The 25,082-nt window shown below is 41.3% G+C and overlaps 1 protein-coding gene across 1 annotated transcript in view; it reads left to right on the top strand.

Moving 5' to 3' along the window:
• LOC146174380 (solute carrier family 26 member 10-like) overlaps positions 1-25,082 on the top strand; it is a 60,507-nt gene that overhangs the window by 29,458 nt on the left and 5,967 nt on the right. The window contains exons 4-14 of the mRNA XM_084584560.1: positions 1,270-1,434; positions 3,609-3,764; positions 4,156-4,238; positions 6,752-6,899; positions 11,360-11,473; positions 14,846-14,923; positions 15,843-15,938; positions 17,729-17,835; positions 19,958-20,024; positions 21,139-21,275; positions 22,152-22,257. Coding sequence (XP_084440686.1) covers positions 1,270-1,434; positions 3,609-3,764; positions 4,156-4,238; positions 6,752-6,899; positions 11,360-11,473; positions 14,846-14,923; positions 15,843-15,938; positions 17,729-17,835; positions 19,958-20,024; positions 21,139-21,275; positions 22,152-22,257 — 1,257 coding nt within the window. The remainder of the gene's footprint in view (positions 1-1,269; positions 1,435-3,608; positions 3,765-4,155; positions 4,239-6,751; positions 6,900-11,359; positions 11,474-14,845; positions 14,924-15,842; positions 15,939-17,728; positions 17,836-19,957; positions 20,025-21,138; positions 21,276-22,151; positions 22,258-25,082) is intronic.

Here is a 25,082-nt window from a genome sequence, read left to right as displayed (position 1 = left end):
GCACCAATTCCATTTGTATAGGAGTATTATCGGTTAAGAATACCATGCACATGGCGTGGAGATGTCTGAACAATTTTGTTAGACTAGAGACGCCGAAATTGGGTGTTTTGTGCATATTTTTCCTGTGCATCTATTTGTTCAGGGTGTTGTTAAAATGATTTCCAGTTAAAATGTTCCAAATTCTACCACTATTCCTATCATACCTTCTACTGAGCTCTATGACAGCAGTTGGTGCTTACAAGAAATACAAATGTAATGTCAATGTCCTAGTAAAAATAAAATATGAAAAAAAAGAATATACATATGCACTTACCGCCTTATCAAAGGAGCACACCTGCTCGTAGTTAAATAAATAATGCCCAATGAAATGGAGATGTTTCATTACTTTTTGTCACGAGATTCGGCGATGACAACAAATACTGAGTCATAAACGTGGTGAGAGAAAGCAAGGTTTAGCAAAACTCGGATTCAGAGTTACAAAAAAATGCTCGCCAGCTTTTTTTTAACATGGATTTTAGGACTTATATTGCGTAACGCCCGAGGGCACGTAATGGTCGCGCAAAATGTCCCCTAGTCGTTTATTTATACGAGCTGTAGCCCTTTGAGGATAGTATGTTGTCACTGTAACGAGAGCACTGACTACAAATTTGAGCCGCATAACATTTGAGGCACATTTATTGAAGGACTCATGGAAAGCTCTTTCGCTGTAAAGAACCCGGTTATTTTTTAAATGCAACGCAACATTACAATGCATTGAGACGCTGCTATGAAAATCAGCCCAGCCGTTATGATTGAACAGTCAGGGCGGTCGACTTAAGATTCCAATGGAAGCAGCATATATTCCGGCAACCATGTTCAGGCAGTCTTGGCATGCTACTATGCTCTTACTCGTCGTGTCCTCAAAGAAATTATGCCCAAAAATGCGTTGCATATGTCCTGACGCAATTAAATTTTTTTTTTGATGTAATGGTCTCAAGATTGCGGGCAGTGATGTGGAGAGTTTTCTGGTCGTCAACAACGGCCTGCATTGGAGTGGAGCTGATATACTTACTCGTTAATTATTGGAAATCATTTCGATATGGCTTGTGTACTATAAGATATATTTAGTATAGTTACCATAATAGCTTATATACTACTAATGTAATCTACAGAGTCAAACGATCCTTAAGAAGCAATTACTTTACGCTATTTAGCTTCGTAAATATTCGTGCGCAGCTCATGATCATTATTTGGTGCACACTAACCTCTTTTCGCATGCACTGTGGGCAGGTCGCTATATGGTTGTTGCGGCTGGACCGGCTGGCGGCCATCGTCTCTCCTGTCATGGCCGAGGGCTTCCTTACAGGATGCGCGGTCACGGTTATTGTGAGCCAGCTGCCATCCCTGTTCGGCATCGTCGTCGCGCCCAACAATGGATTTTTTGGCACACCAAAGGTAATGGTGATAAGTGAATAGGTGTATTTTTCTTTCATATGCATCTCACCTCATTTCTTCTCCCGCGTGCTATAATGTTCTCATAATATTTTTGCTGCTATCCGGGAGCTTTCTGGTGGTAACTAGCGAAATAGAAGGGCAATGAAGTTCGTCACTGAAAGCTTGTCTACCAAATACATCGCTCCAGTGGCTTAGACTGTGACTGTGATCTGTTCTCTGCTTGCTATTAGACTTCCTGTTGCTAATAGCTACAGGCACTCGTTCGTTTGTTAGTCACCAGACGCACTCATTTGGCCTTGAAAGGAACCAAGCCAGCACCGTGCTATCGAACACAGTCTGCTTGATTGGGTGACAAAGAAAAACGTTCAGCATTGAAATTGCATTACCGCTCACTCTCAAATGAGCGAGATTATTTCTCCACAGAAATATTCTGAATGAAATGTACCTATAGTAGCTATTGCCATGTCCACATTCGCCACTGCTAAAGGAGCAGTCTACTGCGGGAGAGGGGTATAAAGTAATTTGCATATTCTGGTACCTCATCCTAACACTTGGTAGCCGTATCGAGAGAAGAACTCGCGTTTTAAAGAACAATTTATCTTTATATTGATGAATGATATAATGTTTTGAATCATTGAATATAATGTGAAAAGATGCGTCACACTGCTTCCTTTAGTTGCTGCTAAAATGTAATCTGTTAGAGCGTCTTAAGTTATTAAACCGGGCATATTTAGATATTTATATTTCTTTAAAAATTATAGCTTTAATAAAATTTGTGCACCTTACCTTATAACACTTCCTCCATGTCATTTAAGTGGCGCAGCACTCATGGTTATTGTCCTGCATCATACCAAATTCTATTAAAACATAAGCTCCGTTGAGGAAGTTGTCACTTTCAAATTACGATCTTGTTTACATATTTGTACTGTCGTAGTTGATGATGACAAAAGTGCTTGAGGCTTAAAATATCTGCATGCCATTCAGTATAGTTGTGAATAATTCGTCGGATGTGTACTACCTCTTTTTATTTCGAAAATCACATAAGTTGTGCATAAGACAATGCATCGCTATCAAATATGGCGCACTAATATCCATAGTTAAATCTAACTGTTTTTGAATTACCCTTCTATTCCTTTAGACGACAACATTTAAGTAGAGAGAACTGGTTGCTCCCTTTTCAAACATATATCTACCAATACGCTATACCAACTTTGTTTACTTGTACAATGTTCCGTCAGATTAAAGAGCGCCAGTCGCCCTATAGGCTTTTCTAGCGTAACCGCTGTAAGAAATTGTTCGGGAGTTTTGTAGCTCCTCTCTTACAAACTAAATATTGTTCATTTTACGTGGACCGTTTATTTTGGACTTCAAATTACGATGGTAAATACCGCAGGTGAGCACAGTTTACTAACAACACATCAAGCTATAAGTAGAACCAAACACACTGCCTTCATTCAGAGACGTCGTAACAAAGCTTTTGCTTTTTAAAAGTACATGCTGTGTATGTCTAAAGCTTTTCTATTCGATTCTTTCTTGATCATTGCACTGTTAAACACCAGTCTGTCCATTACTTCGAGCATTCCTGTCCGGCCCTTGTATTTGTGGGATAAATACCTGGTTAGATGGTAAACTTTACAACCACATTGACCTCGTAGTTTAACTAAACAATTATTTGCGAAAGATTCGATACTAGTTTCCATACCTTGCGAATGATTTATGGAATGGATTACACGGGCGTGGGATTTGCTGTGAGTGTTGTTGAATACATACCGCAAAGTCAAGTTGTATTCTTTTTTGCATGATGTTACGCTGTTCCTAAACGTCCTGATTATGCCAGAATCTATCAGTGGACGCCCATGAATGAACCAGCACCACTACGTAGTATCAAAAAAGTTGTTTCCGTGCGCTTATAAAGATAAGAAGTGCATCACATTTAAATTATCACATCAGATCTGTTCGGTAGAGGCTTACATAAAACACACCATATATATGATAACAAGCTTGGGGTAAATTTTATTGCCTCCCTCCCTTACGAGCTCGTGGAATCGCAATAACTGACAATCACCCTTGGAAACGGCGTAGACGACAGAATAATGAGATTGTACTTTACATCATGGCAGCTAAGCAGCCTACGAACGTCTTTCTTGAGCCTGTTTACTGTATACTTGCTGCAGACCGTGTACTGGGTGGCCCAAAGCGTCGTCGTCAGCAACCTAGCCACATCGCTACTCTCACTCACGGCATTCATCGTGCTGGGTATCTCCAAGGGTCTGATCGCTCGCAAGATGAGACGTTTCACTGCCGTTCCCTTGCCATCGGATTTAATCTTGGTGAGCTATGACCTCCTCATAAAACTGAGTTAAATGAATAATGCAGCTTTTCCTGTCAAAACTCTAACATGCTGAAAAGGTCTTTGTGATTCACAGTGCCACAGCTACATCTGGCCATCCGTGTACAAACATTTCCTTCCTGTACTATGCCAAGCGCGCGCCAACAAATTGTGCATAAAGCGATAATTTATTTAAAGTTGCGTTTACTCACGTCCAAGTGTCTGCAGAAAGTTTTTTGACAATGAAACCACAATAGGATAGCGAATGATGACGAATTGTAAAAAATAACAAAAATAACGATGCGAATTGAGAGAGCTCGTTGTACGCACCAACTCGTTTAGGCGCCGCAGTCCTTATCTATACTAGTCTTGCTTGAATGAAAACCTTTCAGGTGGCCGTGGCAACTGCGGTGTCTTACTTTCTCCAGCTGGACACTAAATACGATGTCAAAGTGGTTGGCCACATTACGTCAGGGTAAGTATCAGCCATTTATTCCAAATATCGGATGCATTTATGGCTGTTAACCGATAGTCATTTTAGTACTGGAAAAACACGTATCTGCTATTTTTTTGCAGGTAGATTTTAAAGGACAGCCGATATTAAGAGCGTGACATTGACACGTGCCAGCTGAATAGTGACAGTTAAATGATGAAACAATTTTTGTAAGTAAAATTAGCTAATCGTTACATTTGATTTCTAATGCAGTCATTGCGTTAAGAAATAAAAGGCTGTCAACATAGAATTTCAATTCTGTTTTTCTATATTCTTTGCCGGCGAAACATTTTGCAATATCTAAGATAAGAAATGTGCATTTTTAACTATTAAAGTTGGCTTCTCTGAGTTTTACATTGTTGCCATGCAGTCGAGGGGCGCAGCGTCATTCCTGGAACTAATAATAATACTTCTGTGGCATAACATAGACAAACGGCTTCCGTATGTGCTATATTAAAACTATGAGTGACATTTTGAAACATCTGCATTGCTGAAAGCCAACTTCACGTTCTAAAGATCCCTATTATAAACGTTAAATGTTTCAAACATTGTTTCCTACAAGGAAAGTGTAAAAACTGGACTAACAGTGTTCAAAATCGACTATAGTGCTGGCCGTAAAATAAAGTGTTGAATAATTAGTTTTAGTTATTAGTTTAATATCTGCACTCCATCATGCATGTAATTCTCGTCCGGCTATACAGTCCACCTGCAGAGAGGTATCTCACGCAGGCTGGCTTGGGAAATGGATACCCAAATGCGTTTTGGAACGAAGTGCCAATGAATTTATAAATTGGCTCCAGTAAACTTCCAGTGCCATAATTAGTGGACTGGACAAACATTTTATCCACAAATTTATCTAACTTATATTTTTGACGCTTAACCTAGACCATATGCCGGTTATTCGTGAGAAACGTTTTCTAGAGTAGCATACGAGTACTTCTTTTCAAATTACGACTAGGATGCTTGTCTTATCATGACAGAAATGATAGTTACTTTAGTACGCTTTCGAAGCAGTTAGGGTTTTAACTCTCTGATATCTTCGTTAAGTCTCGTCATCTCCTAAATTGGTCGCAACGTCAATATTGTTGCATGCGACTTTTGGTTTTTTACCATTCTTAGTTTCAACCGCTTCTTTGCTGTTTCTGTCAGCTGGGTGCGCGCGCCTTGTGTATGCCGCGCCAGCTGTTGTTCAAATCACGTTTTGGCGCTTTTGTCTTCGGATAAGTGCGGTGTGAGACTATGACTGTATAGCGCACAAATAAAGAATGCTCCGTGTATGATCGTCTCCGAGTGAGAACTGCTACGCGGGGCGAAAGCGTGACAGTGGGATAATTTTGTCACTTTTGGTACTTTTTTTCTTTCTTCAATATGGCGTTCACGTGTTTATAGAGAAAGGTTTGAAACGAAATTTTTCCAGCATAATTTCTTGGCGCATACTAAAATTATAAGCAAAAACACGTGAATACATATTGATACTGAAGCGACACGCAGATGATTCTGAACCAGCACATTAATAATGAATTTAACTTGATTGAGTGCAATATACAATTGTATTAAACTCGGTCCTAGTTTGTACTGTCTTTGTGCGCCTGAAAGCAAAATACAATACATGTGAGCCCTAATAGAGTATATAAGAGCCCGTTTTTTCTTACATAATAGACGAGCTCAAGCTGTGGCCACATCAAACACCATGAGGCATAGATAAGGAAGCCATCACGCTACACTGCATCGTACTTTTCAATAGCAAGAAATGGGGTGTCTTCAGAACCATGGCACCATGCGTTTTCCCTGCCAAGCCTATTGACAAAGCTACATTGGGAGGCGGCTACTCTGCGTGAAGACAAAATAATGAGAGCTACGCAGGCTCCACTAAATCATCGTCTTTGACAGCAGCAGTGCTTCGAGCACTCCATATATCTTTTGAACGAGCACTGCAAATACAGGTGTAAACAGTGCAAAAGTGGAATGAAACAGAGTATGATAAAGACCAACAGCAAAGTAAAATTAAAATTTATTTTTTCGGATAAATGTTTTGCAAGGAGAGGGACTACATAGAAAACGAGGCCATTAGCTAACTGAACCATCAAATTCTTTTTGCATACTCCTTTTTTGACATGCTTAAAATCAGTTGAATGACAGGTGCGTCCACGAAATAAAGTTAGCATCGACGACGTGACAAGTTGACACCATTGTCTGAAAGACGTCCTTTCAGGCCCAGCTGCCGCTTCCCTCTTAGTTCTATCCAACTGTAGCCAAAATGTCCAAGGGACAAACAATGGCGGTGCATTTTACCTAGCGCGCCAGTTCGGCAGGCCTGTGCTGATTGGCATTTTGGATACAAGTAAATTGATCAGTCATACAATAGAGGCACTTGGATATTATTTATTAGGGTTTTAGAACCTGCTCAGAACCAGGCTGTTAGGAGAATTTGGTCCCAATATTCGCATGACACCAAAAGCGAGGAGATATTGGCTTTACCAAATGCCTAAATGCAGGTTCCCTAAGCCAACGGTGTCCCCGCTCAGCGACTGGGCATCACTGCTCCCAGATGCGGCGGCCGTGGCCATCGTGCAGTTTGTATCAGCCTTCTCCATCGCCGAACTCTTCGGCCGAAAGCAACGCCTCAAGGCAGACGCCGGCCAGGTGGGCTTTCCCCGCAGTGCATAGCGCTTATGTCCCGATAGTATTATCGGTATCCATATCTATACACACGCTCACCTGCATACGCGTGAGGGTCTTATTTCCCTCAGCAATACCTCCACCTTCATATGACAGTGAGGTTAGCTTGAATCTTCCCTAGCGCATATGAATTGAGCGTAAGAATAACTAATATATATCTTCTCTGGCAACTCATACTTTGTTGGCAAGGAAATTACATCTTCCGCCACTTTCAGACGTCTTGTTCATAAGCTTAACACCTTAATCCCAGATTCGCAGTATACGAAATTTACCCCTTCTGTTGAAGTACTACACTAATCAACAATATATTGACGTTGGAAGTCAGGCCACTCTTTTGGATGTTGTCGTGGCAGCCAGTTTTTGGCCGAGGATTCCTCCACTCTTGTCATGCCTCCTTGTCTCGATGATAACCGCTCTTTCCCATTTCCCACAGCGCCATCTATCAGTGCCGTTTCCACGGTTAACACTCGCCCGTGTTAATTATGTGGCAACCATTTCATTGCCTTAACGATAAGGCAACTAGGCGTAACACAAGGATTGACTGGTTCGCTCGAAATGGAAATGGACGTTGTACTGTTGGCTGCTCGCTATGGAGGCATTGGAGCTCCACTGCATTACCGTACAAATTCTGAGCAAATAATATTTTTGGGGCATAAATGTTCTCACATAAATTACCATCGCAATATTCAGCGAAAAATGAAAATATGTAGAAAACTTTTCTTTTACACAAATTATGCAAAATATTCAGCCGCTCCCATTTTTAAAAGAAAATTATTGGGTTCATAATGCATGACAATGAACTTTCGGGAAAGGATTAAGCATAAATGAGAAATGAAGGAATGATGGCAAAATAAGTTGTAAAGTGAATGCTAATTAATTTCTTCACAGCCATGTTGAATGCCCTGCTAATCTTGAATATGACCAGAGTAGAACGACGTTCTGCATTATCTACAGTAAGATTGTTTACACTGTGCAGCCATCAAAAATTTACTACTTCTCCCTAGGCAGCATGCTATACGTAAAAATTTAAGGATAAGCGCGAGGAAATTAACATACAAAATGTAGGCTGTCGCAAAACACTTGCCTACTTCAGTAGCTAGAAGCGTGTAGATCCTATGCTAACACTGTTGAGCGCAAAATCTGACCGTCTCGCTACTTTCTCGAAAGATCCGCCTCACTTTAGAGTGGGTGTTGAAGTACATGCTTTCAGAATCAGGTTTTCTTTCTGGTCATATATCAATGCGCCGTAACCAGTTAGCGTAGAGGAGCTGTGCCAATTTCTTCCTTGCGCGCTAAATAGTGTCTTCCATCCTACCCTTCCGCAGACTTCGCCGAGTGGGGCGGATGGACGAGATTAAAACTGTTGGTATGCTAGTTCGGTATATTGTATTATTTTTTAGGGCGAAAGGTTTTCTAGGCTCATGAAACGAAATCCCTTGCGCGAGATGTTGGCGGGATCTGTGTGTCGGGTCTGTGCGCTGATGTTCCCCTTATCAGGTATCCTGGTGACGTCGTCAGAAGAAAAGCAATTTTCGTTCGAACCTCCAACCTTCGGAGCGCCAGTCGAGCTCTTTAACTAACTGCGCCACGCCCACAATCTTGAAACGTGTATCATAATTCGCCTTGTCTACCGTAAAAGTGATAGCAGCGATGACAATTACGCTGCATTTAGTGATAATGGCAACGATGACAGTAACATTAATAATGACGGTGCGTTTAGTTGATAATGATAATGAGAGCAAACGTTATGTACCGTGTTTAGCCGCAACGCTCTGGCTTTCGCATTTCTGCAGTTTAGATTGCACAGCGCTCTTGGTATATTTTTTTAGTATACGAGTCGCTAAGTAAAATAACCAGTTGTTTTGATCCTGTCAAGTGTGCTTTAATATTTCAGGTCTTGTTGCTCTATATGACAGCACCAGATCAGAGAGCATTTTGCACCTTTAATAAGCGCAACAATTAGGCGAGAATTTTTCTTGAAGGAAAGTATAGGAAAAGAACCTGAGAAGGATAGGGCAGTGGGAAAGACAGGCACTACGAGCAGCAGCGCCGAATTCACAGGAAAAGCTTGAGCGATCCCACTGTTGCGCACTGAATAACTCGCGCAATATTATACTTTACTGCGCTCTATACTAGCGCACCTCTCTGCAGGCGCTCTTCTAAGTTCACGGCCGGTGTAATCATGCGAGTTCGATGCGATTTTTAGGCTTGCCGACATGAAACCGCTCTTTTTCTTCAGGCGCCGTAAACAAGGAGGTCTTGAACAACGACCGTCAATTCCTGATTCCATCCGAGGTTTTTGAGTATGTCACTTCATTAAACATTTCCGACATTCACAGTTATTAAACGTTTACTGTGGTAAACTCACATTAAGCGCCCTGCATTGTATTCATTACGATAGAATAAAATTATATGCTTATGCACAGCTGTTAACATATGAAAGGACTGCTTCACTGCAACAGTGTCATGTGTCGAGTTAAGACACAATCTTCAGAGCCTTATAACTTCTTTTTTATATCTTAGTGGTGCAGAAGCAAAACTGGATGTTATGAAATACTCTTGATATCTTTTCAAGACACCCGTCCCCACGGGGTGGCGCTGGGGTTAGGGCGCTCGACTACTGTTCCCACGGATGCGGGGTCGAGTCCCGGCATCGGCGCCCGCTTTTCGGTGGAGGGGATGCTGTGCGATGTCAATGCTCGCTAAAGAACTCTAGGCGGTAGAAATTTCCAGCGCTCTCCACTACGCCGTCGCTCATAGCCTGAGTCGCTTTGGGGCGTTAAACCCCTCAAAATCAAACCAAACCTTTTCAAGGCTCCCGTTTCTAATCGAAGCAGGTCTTTGAGAAGCAGGTCTTTGAGCGTGGTGAGATGCCGTCACTGTTTAGTTTCTTTATTTTTGTCTTCCGCGCTGGCGTGTGTTCAGTTGAAGGGAGAGAAAAGGAATTTCGTTTTCCATCGCCGATAGCTTCGGTGTTGATGACATTTTGCGCTGAGAACATTTTTTGCGTGGGAAGAGGACAGATGGTACGGGAGGAAATAGCTTTTCATGGGTCATTTAAGGTTAAACGCTCTTCTCAGGGCACAGCACAGAGCGGCAAGGTGAGAGTAGAGAGGGAAATACATAATAACACATTCTATCGGGAGTTTTTTCTGGCAAATACTGAAATTAGACAGGCGAGTCGCAGACTCACAGAATTAACCCTTCTCTTCGTTTTTTTCTTTTTTTGTCGCTTTGTCTTCCTAGTGTTCATTTTTTAGGGGAAGAATACGCAGAAGAGAAAAATATGCATTCAGTAAAGTCCCTCTAACAGTAAACTATTCCCTAAAAAAATATTTCAAACACCGGATAAAAGTAAAACACCATCCCTAATGTCTGAGGCAAACAGATGGGAAGTTGTAATGATTGAATGCGAAAATACGAATAAACCATCATTTTGTACAAATAATCGTTTTAACCGGCTTAACTTAAATGGGGCTGTAATATTTGACATGAGTTTGAATGCGAAATTGAAAACAAATGTGGTCTATATATAGACCGCATTTGTTTTCAATTTCGCATTCAAACTCTTTGCTTTCTATAGTACAGGTTAAACTGTCGTGGTCAGCATTGTTTAAGATGCATTTATGAAGGCAATCGTAGTCGTTAATTGCCAAATGTACAAAGGAATAAAGCCTCATCGGTTAGTTCGCTAACCGTAGGGCTCAATTTTGTAGTCACTATCGAATCGTTGAGAAATCGCATATGGCACTGTTTTATAATGCTCCGCCGGGGTGGTGCAGTGGTAAGACGACCGACTACAGTGCCGGAGTTCCCGGGATCGAACCCGAACACGGCGGCTGTGTTTTGATGGAGGCGAAACGAAGTGTCGTCCGTGTGCTGTACGATGTCAGCGCGCGTTAAAGATCCCCAGATGGTCGAAATTACTCCGTATCCCTCCGCTACGGCTCCCCTTTCTCCCTCTCTACTTTCACTCCCATCTTCTTCCTTTTCCTTACACCGCGGTTCAGGTGTCCACAGAGCAAGTGTGTCAAATACTGTGCCTTTATTTTCCTGTGAGCCAATTAAAAAAAATGTTTACAATCTTCTTGCTGTATTTATTGAAATTACGGTGTAAGTAATGAAACATGGATGGCATACTTTTTTCTTAGAAGATGTTCATCTATTTATTTTCATGTTTTGCTTGAGTTTCCTGTGTACATTCATATAATTTATATTGGCCCTTTCATGAGTCAAATCAAGCAGCTCTGTAGTGCAGAAATTATAGCTTTCTTATAACGTAATTTGTTTATATGCAAACAAACTAAAAGCTTGCTATGAAAGTAAATGGCGATAAAATTACAAACATTCAATTTCTTCTCGTTACGCATCATGTGTATATGTCCAAACTGAGCATACTTTTCCTTGTTCATTTTCTCATCTAGGAGATGCTCGCATATGGCGTGAGCAGTGTCGTCGGATCTTTCTTCTCGTGCATGCCAACAGGCTCGGCCTTAGCGAGGTCTCTCGTACTCAAGGGGGTCGGCGCCAGGACGCAGGTGGGACCTCCTCTTCGGATTCTGCTTCACTTGCCACTTTTTCTAGACTAGCACTGGTGTGTGCCTTTTGTTCACAATGTCATTGAGGTAATTATAAGAATGAATCAATCTTTATTTAGAAAGTGCCAATAACAAGCTGGCAGGATAATAATGAGGAGATGCCGTAGATAGCCTGATGCTAAACAGCTCAAGCAAGCTCAGTGAAGGTGGGATGGGGGGGGGGGGGGGGGGATGTCGGGTGATGATATAAAATGTATTAAAATTCAAGCGTTTTCTTTATGACGAGCACCAACAAGCAAGCGTTTCAATACACGCTTTGCACGTTTACAGGCACGTTAAGTAATTTTGATGAGTATGCTGGGTGTTCTGCAAGAGGAGGGGAAGAACCTAAGGAAGTCGCTGCGCGTGTAGTATATGTCCAGAAGTACCCTTACTTGTCCCAAATGCGTTAAAAGTATTGAGTGTTAGAGCTCTCTACGGACGCTTCTTCCAACATAGAACATAGCCTTGGCGCATCCATATTTGCTTTATTTTTTAAAACCACGTCAGAGCTCTAGGCCGCTCATACTATCAACACCATATCGACAATTCGAAATAGTTTATCAGCTGAACTAGGCAACATTATTATGAATCATACAGAGGTGACTTGGAGAAAAGTGTAATAGAGCTTCGAATGTTTGTTTGTTCGCCTTTAGCCCGTTTTTGCACAGCAACTGAACCACGTAGTGAGTCCGTTATCGCAAACACAAGATTTGTGCCCAAAATAGAAATTACGGGCCAACGTGGCAGGTTGGCTTTATTCATTATAATTTGGGAAAGAACACGAAATGCTCGTTGTTCGAGGGTTTATTCTAAGAATCAGTTTGAAACCAGTACGTATGCGATCAGAGTAGTTGAGAGCAGGGAATCAAGGGCTGGTAGATTAGCGAATTGTATTTGATGATTGGAATTTTTTGGCCTCGCATCTTCAAGCTGTTTTTTTGGGGGGGGGGTTTGACCTTGATTCACTGACTCTCTACTGCTTTTAATTAGGGGCTGTGGACATAAATGACTTAAAAGAAGCTGACGTTCCAGCTTTTATTTCCCCACACTGAATTTTGGCTTTCTATATTTTCACAATATCCTCTTGACAGGGTAAATCTTTTACAACAAAGGTGGATACAAGGACATATAAAATTATTTATCATACATTTCGCCTCACAACTTAAACTTTAACCCACCACAGCGCCAGGTGCTGTTGATGATGTATAAAATAGCGCGAAGAACACAAGGACAGAAAGGGCGACCCAGTTGACAAGTTGCTTGTAAGCTCACAACCAGTTATAAACCGAATCTTATTTGTAGGTAGTAGCAAAGGCGTGATTTTGGCAGCACTTGACCGTGACTTTGATAAAAGCGATGTAATCGTGGTGGATTTGGGTGCAAGGATTGGAGTGCACTGCCATGTTGCTTTATTGCGATAGCGTTCAAAATCCAGCACAGCGCAGAACCCGGCGTCGCAGCTCGCATCCTTGTGTCAGAATAATCTCGTCAGGCGTCATATGTGCAGCCGCGGAATTGAATTTTGGGGCTCCACATGTGGCTCCAGCGATAAAACCACTAGACGAATTGTGAATATAAGTTGAAAGCTACACACAACTCATCGATGCGACAGGTTGAAGTGGGTAGAAATAATTGAACTGACAATACATTTAGGTATTTTAATGTCATTTTCATACCTAAATAATAGCGCTGGAGGTAAGACGTAACACATGAAGAATGCACACAGGCGCTGTGTCTCTCCTTCTTTCTTCTTTTCGTATTGTTCCCAGCGTTGCTCTTTACGAACGCAGAACGAACTAGCGGCGTGTTTTTCTCTTGATATCTTATGTCATTTGCACCTTAAAGTGCTCGGTTCGCTGACCGGACACGTTGCGTATGGGCTATCGAAGCAATATGGACCGACATAGTGAAGGGAAACGTTATGCGCCTGCGGTAAATAGACAACTAATATCAAATTTAACCACTGTATTTTTGTTAATGTGAATGCAAAGCGACTATCAGGCAAACAAAAAGGTCCACTAAAGTCACAGCGTCATACCAAAGTCTGAGCCGAGGTGACCCAGGATATATATTATTTTATTTTCATTACACGCTACAATGACACTAGCCGGTAGTACTTTCCTGAATCGCATCATTTTCATGGCGCTCGACACTTTGCCTATTCGCTCCTGAGTATTCGCAGCGTTATTCAAAATTGAATTATTGTTACCAGCAAGCTTTCAAAATGAAAACGATAAAATAACACTAATTTTGTTAATTAAGCCTGAACATTCTTAATAATTATTATTAGTCATTGCTTTTCTGTAGTGTTTTTCTTAGTGCTAATTAGTGGGAAAGCTCTTATAGTATGTGATGTTATGGTAGGTGTGTTGGCTATTTTCATGCCATTTACATACCTAAAGAATGGAGCTGGAGGCACGACGTAACACATGCAGAAGAATGCACACAGCGGCAATGTAACGTCGGTGTGATACTCGAAGTGGATTTTTTAGCAAGGGATATTATTTTAATAGTGGAGCACATTTATTGGGGGCAATTTAACCAAAAATATATATTCATTTTTAGTTTATATCTTAGGGAGGAATACTATGATGAATTTTTGTACCCCATCCACCTCAAACATGAGTCAGTTTTTAATACATCCAACGCAACTAAATATATATCTCGTTTCATTCTGGCATTATCGCCGGAATTATTTCTTCTACTTCATCAAATACACGAATTATGTCTCTATCTGATATATGCAACAAATGATGGAGATGAATTTTTAGATTATTGTAATGCAGAAGACATGTCAAGAGCTTTGAAGTTAATAAATTGACACTCGATATTTTAGAATACATTGCAGACCAAATGAATTTGAAATCCAATGTTACTTTTGTCGCTTACGCCTTCACATTCGTACTGCAGCATTGCTGCTGAAAGTAAGGATAAAAGGTGAATTATTCGTCATCTATTTATTTTGTGCTATTATGCACGTAATCATTACCACGGACCACGCCGATGTATCTTGCGCTTTTAGGGTGCGATTCGTTAAGCACTAAAATATCCACCAGCACATGAGAGGGGCGAGCGTCGGACAGGCAAAAACAAGTACGAAATATAGAAGACCGGCTGATTACTTGCCTAACTACTCCTTCTTGATAGTTTGTTTCAACACGAGTGAGTATTAATGGTGAGCAAATTATTGGCTAAAGCTGTGGCCGCGCTTCATCAGCTACGTCGTCAAGCTAGGTTTACGCATTGAACTTCTCTAGAGCCTGAAGTGCAGGAAACAGAAACAACATGTCGATAGCTTCGAGCTTTTGCCCTCAAATTTGAATTTTGCAGGTGTCAGGTCTCGTTTCCTGCTCGTTCGTTGCCGTGACGCTGTATGTCTTTGCACCTTTTTTCCGACCATTGCCTGAGGTGAGTATTTCCAAACGTGGTAAACGTTTCTTCAAGAATGCCGAGCACCACTCAAATCATTATTTGTTCTTTTTTGAGAGCCGCCAGCTTGCGGTCTTATCATTGTGAATCTAGCGCACGAATCGCTTCTGTATTCTTTGTTTATTCATGCTCGTTGTGGCGAGATGCGAACTTATCAATCCCTTTGTTGTGGCAGATGATTCGAGATGTATCTCGAAGGATTTCAACTACGCGCTTTTATTCGTACAATGTTCCTGGTTATGCTAGTCAGTGTCCGCGGTTTTATCTTGACATTTCTGAGCCGCTTTTAAATTTAGCGCTGATGAGTGAAACGGGCATTCGTAGAACGATCACCACTTAACAGGCTTGTTGCTATCGCCGCCACCGATTCCTTAGTTCTTTTGTGGGCGCGAGACAGCCCAATAAAGAGTTGATTCTCGTAAAAATCAATTTTCCGCATTAGTTGTCAATGGCATTGTCACCACCTCGTGACAATATGAGCACAGACACTGAGCACCGCATCTGCTTAGCCTCTTTACAGAGGCTAAGAAATCTGACGATTTCCTTGGTGCTCTATTCTCGTTAGAGTAAGATGCAGTCAACCACTAGAGTGCATCGTACCACAACTGAATACCACTAGTATGACTAATTTATGCCCAAACCCAAACTCGCTCGTCATAATACCCATAACTATCCCATGGTGTCCTGCTAAACACTACAAAGATATTCAAGCTAGCAATGGGATCCCAATCAATTATTTCATGAGTTGCGGAAAGATCAAAGTTAGGTTGGGATGGTGTTGTTTCGATTTGTAAAAAATCGAAACCGTGCTTATCATGCAGACGCCATTTTAAACCTGTCTGGAGCATTTTTATACTCATGATAATGTTTTTCTTTTCTTTTTCCGCTCCTATTTCAGTGCATTCTCGGCGTTGTGGTCATTGTGGTTCTTATTCCCATGCTGTTCAAGATGCGAAACCTTCCAAAGCTCTGGATAATTAGCCGCTTTGAATTCGTAAGTAGATTTCCCAACAACCGATGGGGCCTTCTCGTCTAGTGGAAGTGATGCTGAGCTTCCTTACATTTACTTTCTCATTTCCTTACTTGCAAATATTAGTAAAATTGTGGCATTACTTGGCATCCTCAGTGGCAAGGCGCCCTGCTTCGAGGCCTTAATAAAACTGCAAACATACAAATTCGGGAAACCTACAATCGTCCTAGCAAAGCTGATATCATATATCGCCTCCTCATCTTTCTGTTCTTGATGAGACGCGGTGCTGCCATTTTACGTGCCAGCATAAACAACTCCTGTAGAAAAAGTGTCACCATCGCCGTAACACACAATTGCGAACCATATTTGCTATTTGTTTTTGGGGTGTCCATATTTGCTATTTGTTTTTGGGGTGTTCAGATTGGTGTCGTATTGTTTCACTTTCCATTTTTGATTCCATCTCCTGCTAAAATCGGAGGATGCTTAGCGGTGGGAATTCGCACCAACGATACGTGCATCGCGATTTCTATGCCGCACATTGTAAGTGTAGGTGTCTATATAGAAGTGAGAGAGATACTGTGCTTCCGTTTTCCCCAAACCCAAGCCAACTAAAGATGTCTAACACTTCACCGCCTCGGTCTCTTCATGGGGAAAATTAGCGGTGAGAAAATATAGTGTAAAGGGAGCTAGTGACTCTATTTTCAAGGTCAAGCTTAAGCCTCCCCTAATTATACCCCCGCCATCTACACGGCAAACTTCGACCTTCAATCAAAATAAAAATCTGCAATTCGTTAGTCACCCATAACTTGATAATGTTCCTCGCCTAATCAGGAATACACGGACTAGATGCCCTTTCAGTAGACACTCTGTAAACATGTAATTACATAAGTAAAGTATTATAAATCATATGTGTTTCCTTTTAACGTATTCGAAGGAATTGAAACGGCTAGCGAGAAAATGCACCGCATGTGCCTGTTTGCCTTCGAGATGGGATAGAGAGATATTGACTGGAGGGTATGACACGCCCTTGACACAGCTTGAACAGATGTGGCAAGCAGCTTCTTGCTACAATGTAAAGATAATTAGTTACTTATAATATTGTCGTTTTCAATGTTGCTTCGATAGCAATAAGCGGCAAGGCTGCTACTCTTAGTCTGCTACGCTTGAAACGAAGAAGGGGCGCCCTAAGAATCTGCTCGAGCGGCTTTATCTCAGCAAATTATTTCCGGGAGCTTTCGGCATTTTCGTTTTATCTACGCTGACTGACTATCATCACAAAACCTCGGATAAAACTCGGACACGAGCGCCAGACTCGGGCGAGTACGAAAGTAAGGCACCCTGCATAGCGCCTTAAAATTCTACAGCCTTATCTACTTTACATATTTGCTCTAACCTCTCGGGTTAGAATTACGCCTTCACTTAAATGACGTGAAAGTTTACTCAATTGAAATATTTACAAGTTGAGCGCCAATGTCATCCAGTCACCGGCAGTGCGCACTAGGCGCCATGCACGCGATGTATGGGCATCAGTAAGCCGCGGTAATGGGGTACCATTTAGTTAGCGGCACACAGAAACCCTTGTATAGAGACATGGCCGCCCATGGCATTTCTATACAGATTGAAGCGAATTTATTTGATTATTCCCAAATTTTCAAACAATCAGCAGGCAGCGCCTGCCAGCGAAAACGTAACCGCGCGATCATTTTATAGTTATGGAATTCAAATTACGGATGCGACGGTACACACTGAACTGTTATGAAAATAGAGCATCCAAGTACTACTCGCTCAGCTTAACCTGCATTCAACCATTGCAGGCCTTGTGGCTCAGCAGCTTTCTGTCTGTGGTCTTCCTGGATGTGACTTACGGCCTCATGATCGGGGCATTGATCGGACTACTGATCATATTCCTGAAAATAAACACGTAAGCATTCAAACACTTCAGCGTTCTGGGCCTTTGCTACAATTTTGCTTCAAAACAGTTATCTTGCTAACGAAATCTAGAAATATGTTAATGATTTTTTACAGAATTAAACAGCCGCTAATGGCAGCGAATCTACCGGCTTGTTATGATTTGCTAGCCTTATATTATAATGACACCGTACGCATAGGCAACGAAAGCCCTAGTTCCCATAGTGGAAAGCACTTAGCGTAAGGTGTCACTGCAAAAAGGTAGTAGAATAGGAAGATAAAATGTATTCCCCGCTATTGGATGCGCTTAAAGAAAGTCATTGTTTTGAAAGAAACATGCCCAAAATACGCGAAAGCTAGCCCATTATGGCGGCAGTCCCAAAATGCCCAAAATAAACACATAGTTTCATTCCAAAGGAATTAGCTAGGCATAAAGAGGGTTATTTTTATTTTTTGTCTACAAACAGAATTTCCAATGCAAAAGTTGTTTTTTTGTTTGTTTGCAGTAGTAATCTAAATAAGTTTCAAAAAGCCAATCGCCAACAGCTCCTTGTTAGAAACAGTCTTTTTTGCACTGGAACAGTGCGGAGAAAGTGAATCTCCTGCCTCTACTATGACAATACATGACTTTGCCTAGAGTGTGCTACTCTTATATACACCAAGGCCCCCCAGATCACCCGCAGCAATAAATACAATTAAGATAGATATTCTAGGCGAAGAAGCAATCCATTTCATTCTCATGATCATAGAAAGTCATCATCAGAGACGACATATACTTTCAATGAACCAATTGTAACCTTGTTGTTGCTATTTTACACGGCGCACAGAGTAAGCATTGGCGCAGCGCGGCTACAAGAAATAATTAGAATCAAATACCAAGTCAGACGCAAAAGGTGATTGACCACTTTTATTGTTTAAATTGTTATTTGTAATTATACCTGGTGCTTTAACAGCTAGCCTCAAGTTAGCGTATAAATATTTTACTGACATGGGGCAGTGCTCTCCTCATGTAGACGATGATAACATGACTATCAAGTCGAATTCATCGATGCCTTAGTATCTTCAGGCAGTGAAGCTAGGGTGAATGCATCTCAACATCCTTTAGCAATGTCAGTTACAGATAAATGGTTTAAAGGTTAAACAAGGACATGCATGTAGAAGTTCGCTCTTAAAAATTGGTATAGAGTATAAATAAAGATAACGTATAGAAATGCTAGAGCTTTCAAGTTCACCCATTGGTAACAGACAAAAAACAAATAAACTTGCAAATATGATTCACTCATTACCATACATTTCAAAGGATCCGCTGTAAACTTCCATTCAGCCAGCGATGCGTTTATCCATCTTCATTGTGTTGCGTTTGAAAATATTGGGCACAAATGTGCATCCAGAAATAGCAAATTGAAAGAACAAGAAGGCACTCAGCTCAGACAATCTTGTGAATCAAACTCTTTGCGCAGCGAATCTATTGTGAGCCAATGACTGGACAATAGGCGCAAGCAGCAAGCACTGCAATAGCTTTCAGTGTTTCCATGGAACAGTGGTACTCTGTATACGTCCCAGTGATGTCATATATTAGAAATTAAAGCTACAGCGAAAATGCTTACGCGCGTGTACAAATGCTACGTGCACTACACGCTGGACTTCTAAAAACTCTTCAAGTGATGACGTAGAGCCCATTTGTATAAACATTGTATAAACTAGAAGTATAAATGTGGAGGCTCCACTTTACCCTATACAAGCATTACGAGTACGCCTGGTAGTAAGTCGAACTGCGGTTATATCTCTAAACGGGAGGATAAAATGCATCCTAATGTGCTTCAAGAGCGCTGCCACATTATCTACCCCAACGGCACTAAGCCTTCATCGAGTTAAGCCTAATGCACCACAGCCCGCAGTTTGTGCCAGAAAAATCAATGCCCGCTATAGCGCCATAATACTTGCTTTACGTCTGGTGCGACGGAGCTATTTATACGCGGCAAGTTAGAGATGTTTCCAAGTGCGCCTTTTAGAAGTGACAGTGTTATTTCATTAGTGTTATAGAAGGCACGATTTTGATTAGCGCCGAAAAACGCTTGATATAATTGCTTATCTTTGTACATGCAACTTCTCAGCAATATTTGTTCCGCTTCTAGGCAAAGTGGGTGTCGACTTGAGACACGCAGACCTGACATTTTCGTAACGGCGAAACCGAACCCCGAGGTAAGTATTCCGAAACAGCAATCAGAAATCAACAATGGCATTCATGTATTCAAAGAGATTTTTTTTTTGGTCGAATGTGCGCTACCTTACATATTTTCATATGCTGGGATATTTGATTGAAAGAAAATTACAGCATAGTCATTTATTCGATGAAGTCTTTATATCATAAAATTGTTGTGATTGTCCTCATACTCCTAGGTTTCTTAGACTATGGAGAATAAAGGTGTTTTAAAAGTTATCGGCAGCAAGTAACAATGACAAAGCACAGTAAGCATTGGTACTACCATCTGGTTGGGTTTTACTCGATTTAGATAAGCTCATCATGCCGGGCACTATTACACACACTCTCATTCCCTCTGCAAAAAAAAGCAAGTTTATACCTTTTTGTCAACACACAGGCCTCCTTTTTATTTATTAAATACTTATTTCCATACCTAACTATACTCAGAAGCTGAACAACATTCCATCATTCTTTGAGCACTCAGTACAACAATGAGTATGCACAATATTGTGTATGAGACGTGGGAAAAACGTGCTTAGTGTTTTTTTTTTCTCCTGTCTACTCTCTGATCCACATCAATTTATGACAATCATAATTTTGTCTGTCAGGTAGACAGATCTCCTAAGTCATGCTTTAAACATCCTTCTCCTTATCAAAAATCAGATGTGTACACAAAACGTAAAGCGTTTTTATAATACTGTGTTGTTTCGTATTCGTATCGATAACCATATTTTTCATGCTAAATATGATGATCATCTTCAAACTAAGCATCCTTGGGTGAGTCTCGGTACTCTAATGGTCTATTGGTTCGTCGTTCTCATTCTAGCATGACGTGGCATTGTGGCTCAAAACAGAGTAAAGAGTTGGAAACAACTCACGCTGCTTCAATGCAGATTAAAAAAGAAAACGAAACAGAAAAAAAAAAACATTTTTAATAGTTGAATTTTGGGAGCAATAATTTTCAGGCAGTACAGTCAAACTAGGTTAATCTACTCATCCTTAAGAAAGCCTGCAAGCGACATAATCCTGGGGCCTCATATTTTGTCAACCGACACTAAATATATTAGCGTTTAAAATATGATTATTTCGCTTTTTGCTTTCTTTGAACTCAAGTCAAACCAGGTGGCATTTTACCGTTTCGGCGGACCTCTATGCTTCGCCTCGCACCACGCTGTCGTTGATGACTTCGAGGATTTGTTCAAGCAGGATTCATCGCTTGTCGGCAAAAAGATCACGGAGCTTGATAAAATGTGAGAGACGGCACTATGTTGATCTTACAGTCTGTAGACGTTTTTAAGGAGATGCATGCGGGTCACTGAAAAAAATATGAAACATGCACTTCTTAAGCAACCTAATTCGCGATAACCCCTAAAGCATCAGGAGGGAAGGTTTTACTTTGAATCATAATTTAGTAGTTACACGTTCTGGATATATCTATAGCTACAGAAGCATAATTAGTAAATATTATCTCAAAGAAAACTTTTATCACACGAACCTTACGCTATACCTAAGCCAAATGGAGTAGTCCCCGTCCACTCTTTGTGAGAATTGAAGCATATAACCGTCGAACTAGTCGTCCACAATATAAAAATTTACCCACATGATGACACTACAATAGTGTAGACTAATACTCCTTCATAAATCATATATGTTTGGAAAGAATATATTTAAGAACAATCAGGCAGGCAGGGCGCCGAAACTTGAAGATTGTTTTATGCTGAAATTGCTTTTTTGTTTGCTAAACTTTGTGCAGGTTAACTGAGCGTAAAAAAAAAAGTTGTTTGCAATCTCTTTTTCAGCAGATGCGACTAAACATCCTGATCGAATCCGCGAAACCAAACATATTACTACGATTGCAACAATTGCGCCACAATCACTTTTAACTTAAACTGTGGCATACAATTTTGCTCCGTCATGCCTTAGTACATGGCTTATGTGGATCCTTATTAATCAATGATGCCATCCTCAAACGCATTCTTGAACAGCCATTTATTTAAAATAAAATTGAGAAAAAGGCCACTTTTTAATGTTAGTTCAGGAGATATGTTCATTTAGGAGAGAATAAATGTTCGTAGATTAATTCGTGCTAAAAGTTCGATTTCTTATTCAGCGAACCGATCTTTCAGGGAGGAAGCTGACCTTGACCTTGATGACAGGAGCATGAGGGCCATCGTGGTGGACTGCTCAGCCGTCTCTTTTATCGACTCGAGTGGTCTCCGTGCACTGGATATTGTGAGCAGACCTTTTGCTTTAACTAGATATTATACATGCTTCCTACAATGGCTTCAATTGTCACAAATTCTTCCCCAGCTTTACAGGTAGAACGAAGCAATGACAGTAAAGTTTGCTTATTTGGATGGCTAAAGCATGAAACGAGATCAGGAAACATAGAGGACAGGCTTTATTTCAGAAGAGGCAGGGAGGGATGTCACTGGGATGTTTGCAGACAGCAGTATTTTTTCCTGTCGGTGGTCCAATCGAATTCGAGGGTTCTAGAGAAGATTGGAATAAAGTACTTTACTCCTGTTTTTGTTTACAATATTTAAAATCCTAAAGCACATGGTCTGAGTGGAGCTGTAATGGAGGGCTTCAGATATTTCGATCACCTGCACTAAGATCACAAATTACACGAGCGCCTTTATTTTCTCCGCTTTCACTCCAACCTTCCACCCTTCCTTTCGGCGCGGTCCAGGTGTACACAAAACAAGTGGGACAGATACTGTACCTTTTCTTTCCTATCAACCAATAACACATTTTCTTTCTCCTGCAACGAAAGGAGGAGGAGGATAAACATTTACTTTTTGAAGAAGTAAGGCAGGCAGGAGCTTCCACGCTAGATGGCCAGGAGCTCTTGAGCTCTGGCTACCTGGGTTGCACGCTCGATGGCCCGCAGTTGGATTATCGGGTCCGAGCTGAGCATAACGGCCTCCTACTGCTTGCAGGTGGAGAGCTGCAGGGCATCGACGACAGACCGAATATTATCGCAGGTCCTTGAGTTCGACAGACTAACTCCGTATCCACTGAGCCACCGCCGCAGGGCTAAACTGCTATAGTATTAGGTGTACATTCATGCACGTTGTATGCACGGCGTTAAACGTGGTTTATTTAACACATTTAAATACTTACTAATTAAAACGCATGATGAAGCTAATGAATTGCCATATCTTCCTCAGCCCCGCCGGGGTGGAGCAGTGGTTACGGCGCCCGACTACTGTGCCCAAGGAAGCGGAATAGCGGGATCGAAACCCGGCCTCGGCGGCTGCGTTTCGATGGAGGCGAAACGGAGTAGCGTTCGTGTGCTGTGCGATGTCAATGCACGTTAAAGAACCTCAGGTGGTCGAAATATCCGGAGTCCTCCTCTACGGCGTCTCTTATAGCCTGAGTCGATTGGGACGTTAAATCCCCACAAACCACAAACCGATATCTTCATCAATAATGACGATTATAATAAAATAAATCTTAGCTTTACTGCCGAAAACAGCTATAAAGCACAATTACCATTACCTGATTGTCACACGTTTAACAAGCCTGCGAAAAGTTACATGTGCCTATACTATTGTTCAGGACTTGAGAATAAATCAACAACAACATTTAGGACATTTATTTCATGTCCGGATCTAGTAGGATACGAATAAAATATTAGGAGACTTTGAGCTCACTGAGGGCGCAATCTGCATCTCAGACAGAAGACGCCTAGACCTGCTCGGTGAATACCTAGAAATACACTTGACAACACTGAGACGGGGAGACATACTTCTGCCAGATTAAATGTCAAATTTTCCAGCTTTTGAAGCCCGACAATAACTGATAAGCGTGGACTCCCAAGCAGGCCCCTAACTTTGAGTCTCTCACCTTGCAAACTTGGGATGCCGTTAGTCTACTATTTATTGATGGCTGCCTTAATGAAAATTCACGCTTACTATTGCTGGTTACTGTGAGAACCGGCATTGACAGTAATATTTTCTTATAAGCCCGTAATCTGAACTTTAGTTTTTTATTTACTCAGCTTTGCTTTTCATTTCTATTTAGTTGTCTACTTTTCCGTAAAAAATTCTTGAACTGAAAACCACGATCTCTGAATAGAAGCAATTTTGCTAATGTCGGAACCCAACGACGTATACAATATTTGCATGCACCTTCCAAGTGGTACGAAATTTATAAATGACCTTTGAGACTTGCCATTGAGCAATAAACAAAACGTTCTCTGTTATTGTAAATAATATCCAGCATTTAGTTATTTGCTTGACCAAATGAAATGTTTGTTGGCACGATATATTTGTTATGTGTGTGTCCAAATTGTAAAAACGTTTAGCCAGTTCCTAATACAGTGGGAGAGAACCGAAATTTGAGCGCGAACAAACGCTATTCGCTTTTTACATTTTTTTAACGCCACTATGTATTGACCACTTGGTGCCCCTGTCTCCAATAATAATATTAATAATAATTGATTCACAGGAAAATAAAGGCGCAGTATCTGTTACAGGTATTTCTGTGGACACCTGCACCGAGCCGTAAGGCAAGAAAGGAAGCAAGGAGTGGAAGTGTATAGATAGAAAGAGGTACAGTAGTGGAGGGCTTCGGAGTAATTTCGACCACCTGGGGATCTTTAACGTATTACTGACATCGCACAGCCCACGGAGGCCTGAATTTTCCTTTCACCTCCACCGAAACGCAGCCGCAGGCGGACGGGATCACACCTGGATACTTCCTCACAGTAGACGGGCCTCTTAACCATTGCACCAAAGCGGCAGGGCACCCCGCCTTCAGTGCTCTCGAAATTGAGAAATTCATCTTTCTGCGGATCCTTAGGTCTTGCTCAGTAGCCGTAACAAATTCAGAGGCTTCTATTACAACAAGAGCTGTATATAAACATCAATTGCTACGTTAACATCAACGGCGGAATCAAAGCGCGACAAGGATTACCACACAAAATGTAATACCAATTGTTTGAACGGAAAACAAATATCGAAACAAATATGTCTGCCGGGCGCTTCTATCGAGCTTCATCAGCCTTTGTAATCAAAGACGAGGAAAGGTATTCCGATGAAAAGCTCAGA

The sequence above is a fragment of the Amblyomma maculatum genome, chromosome 11, assembly GCF_055883805.1.
Source record: "Amblyomma maculatum isolate TAMU_Amacu chromosome 11, ASM5588380v1, whole genome shotgun sequence".
Classification (NCBI taxonomy): Eukaryota; Metazoa; Arthropoda; class Arachnida; order Ixodida; family Ixodidae; genus Amblyomma; species Amblyomma maculatum.
Note: the sequence above shows the minus strand (reverse complement) of the source record. Positions and strands in the feature narration are given on the sequence as shown.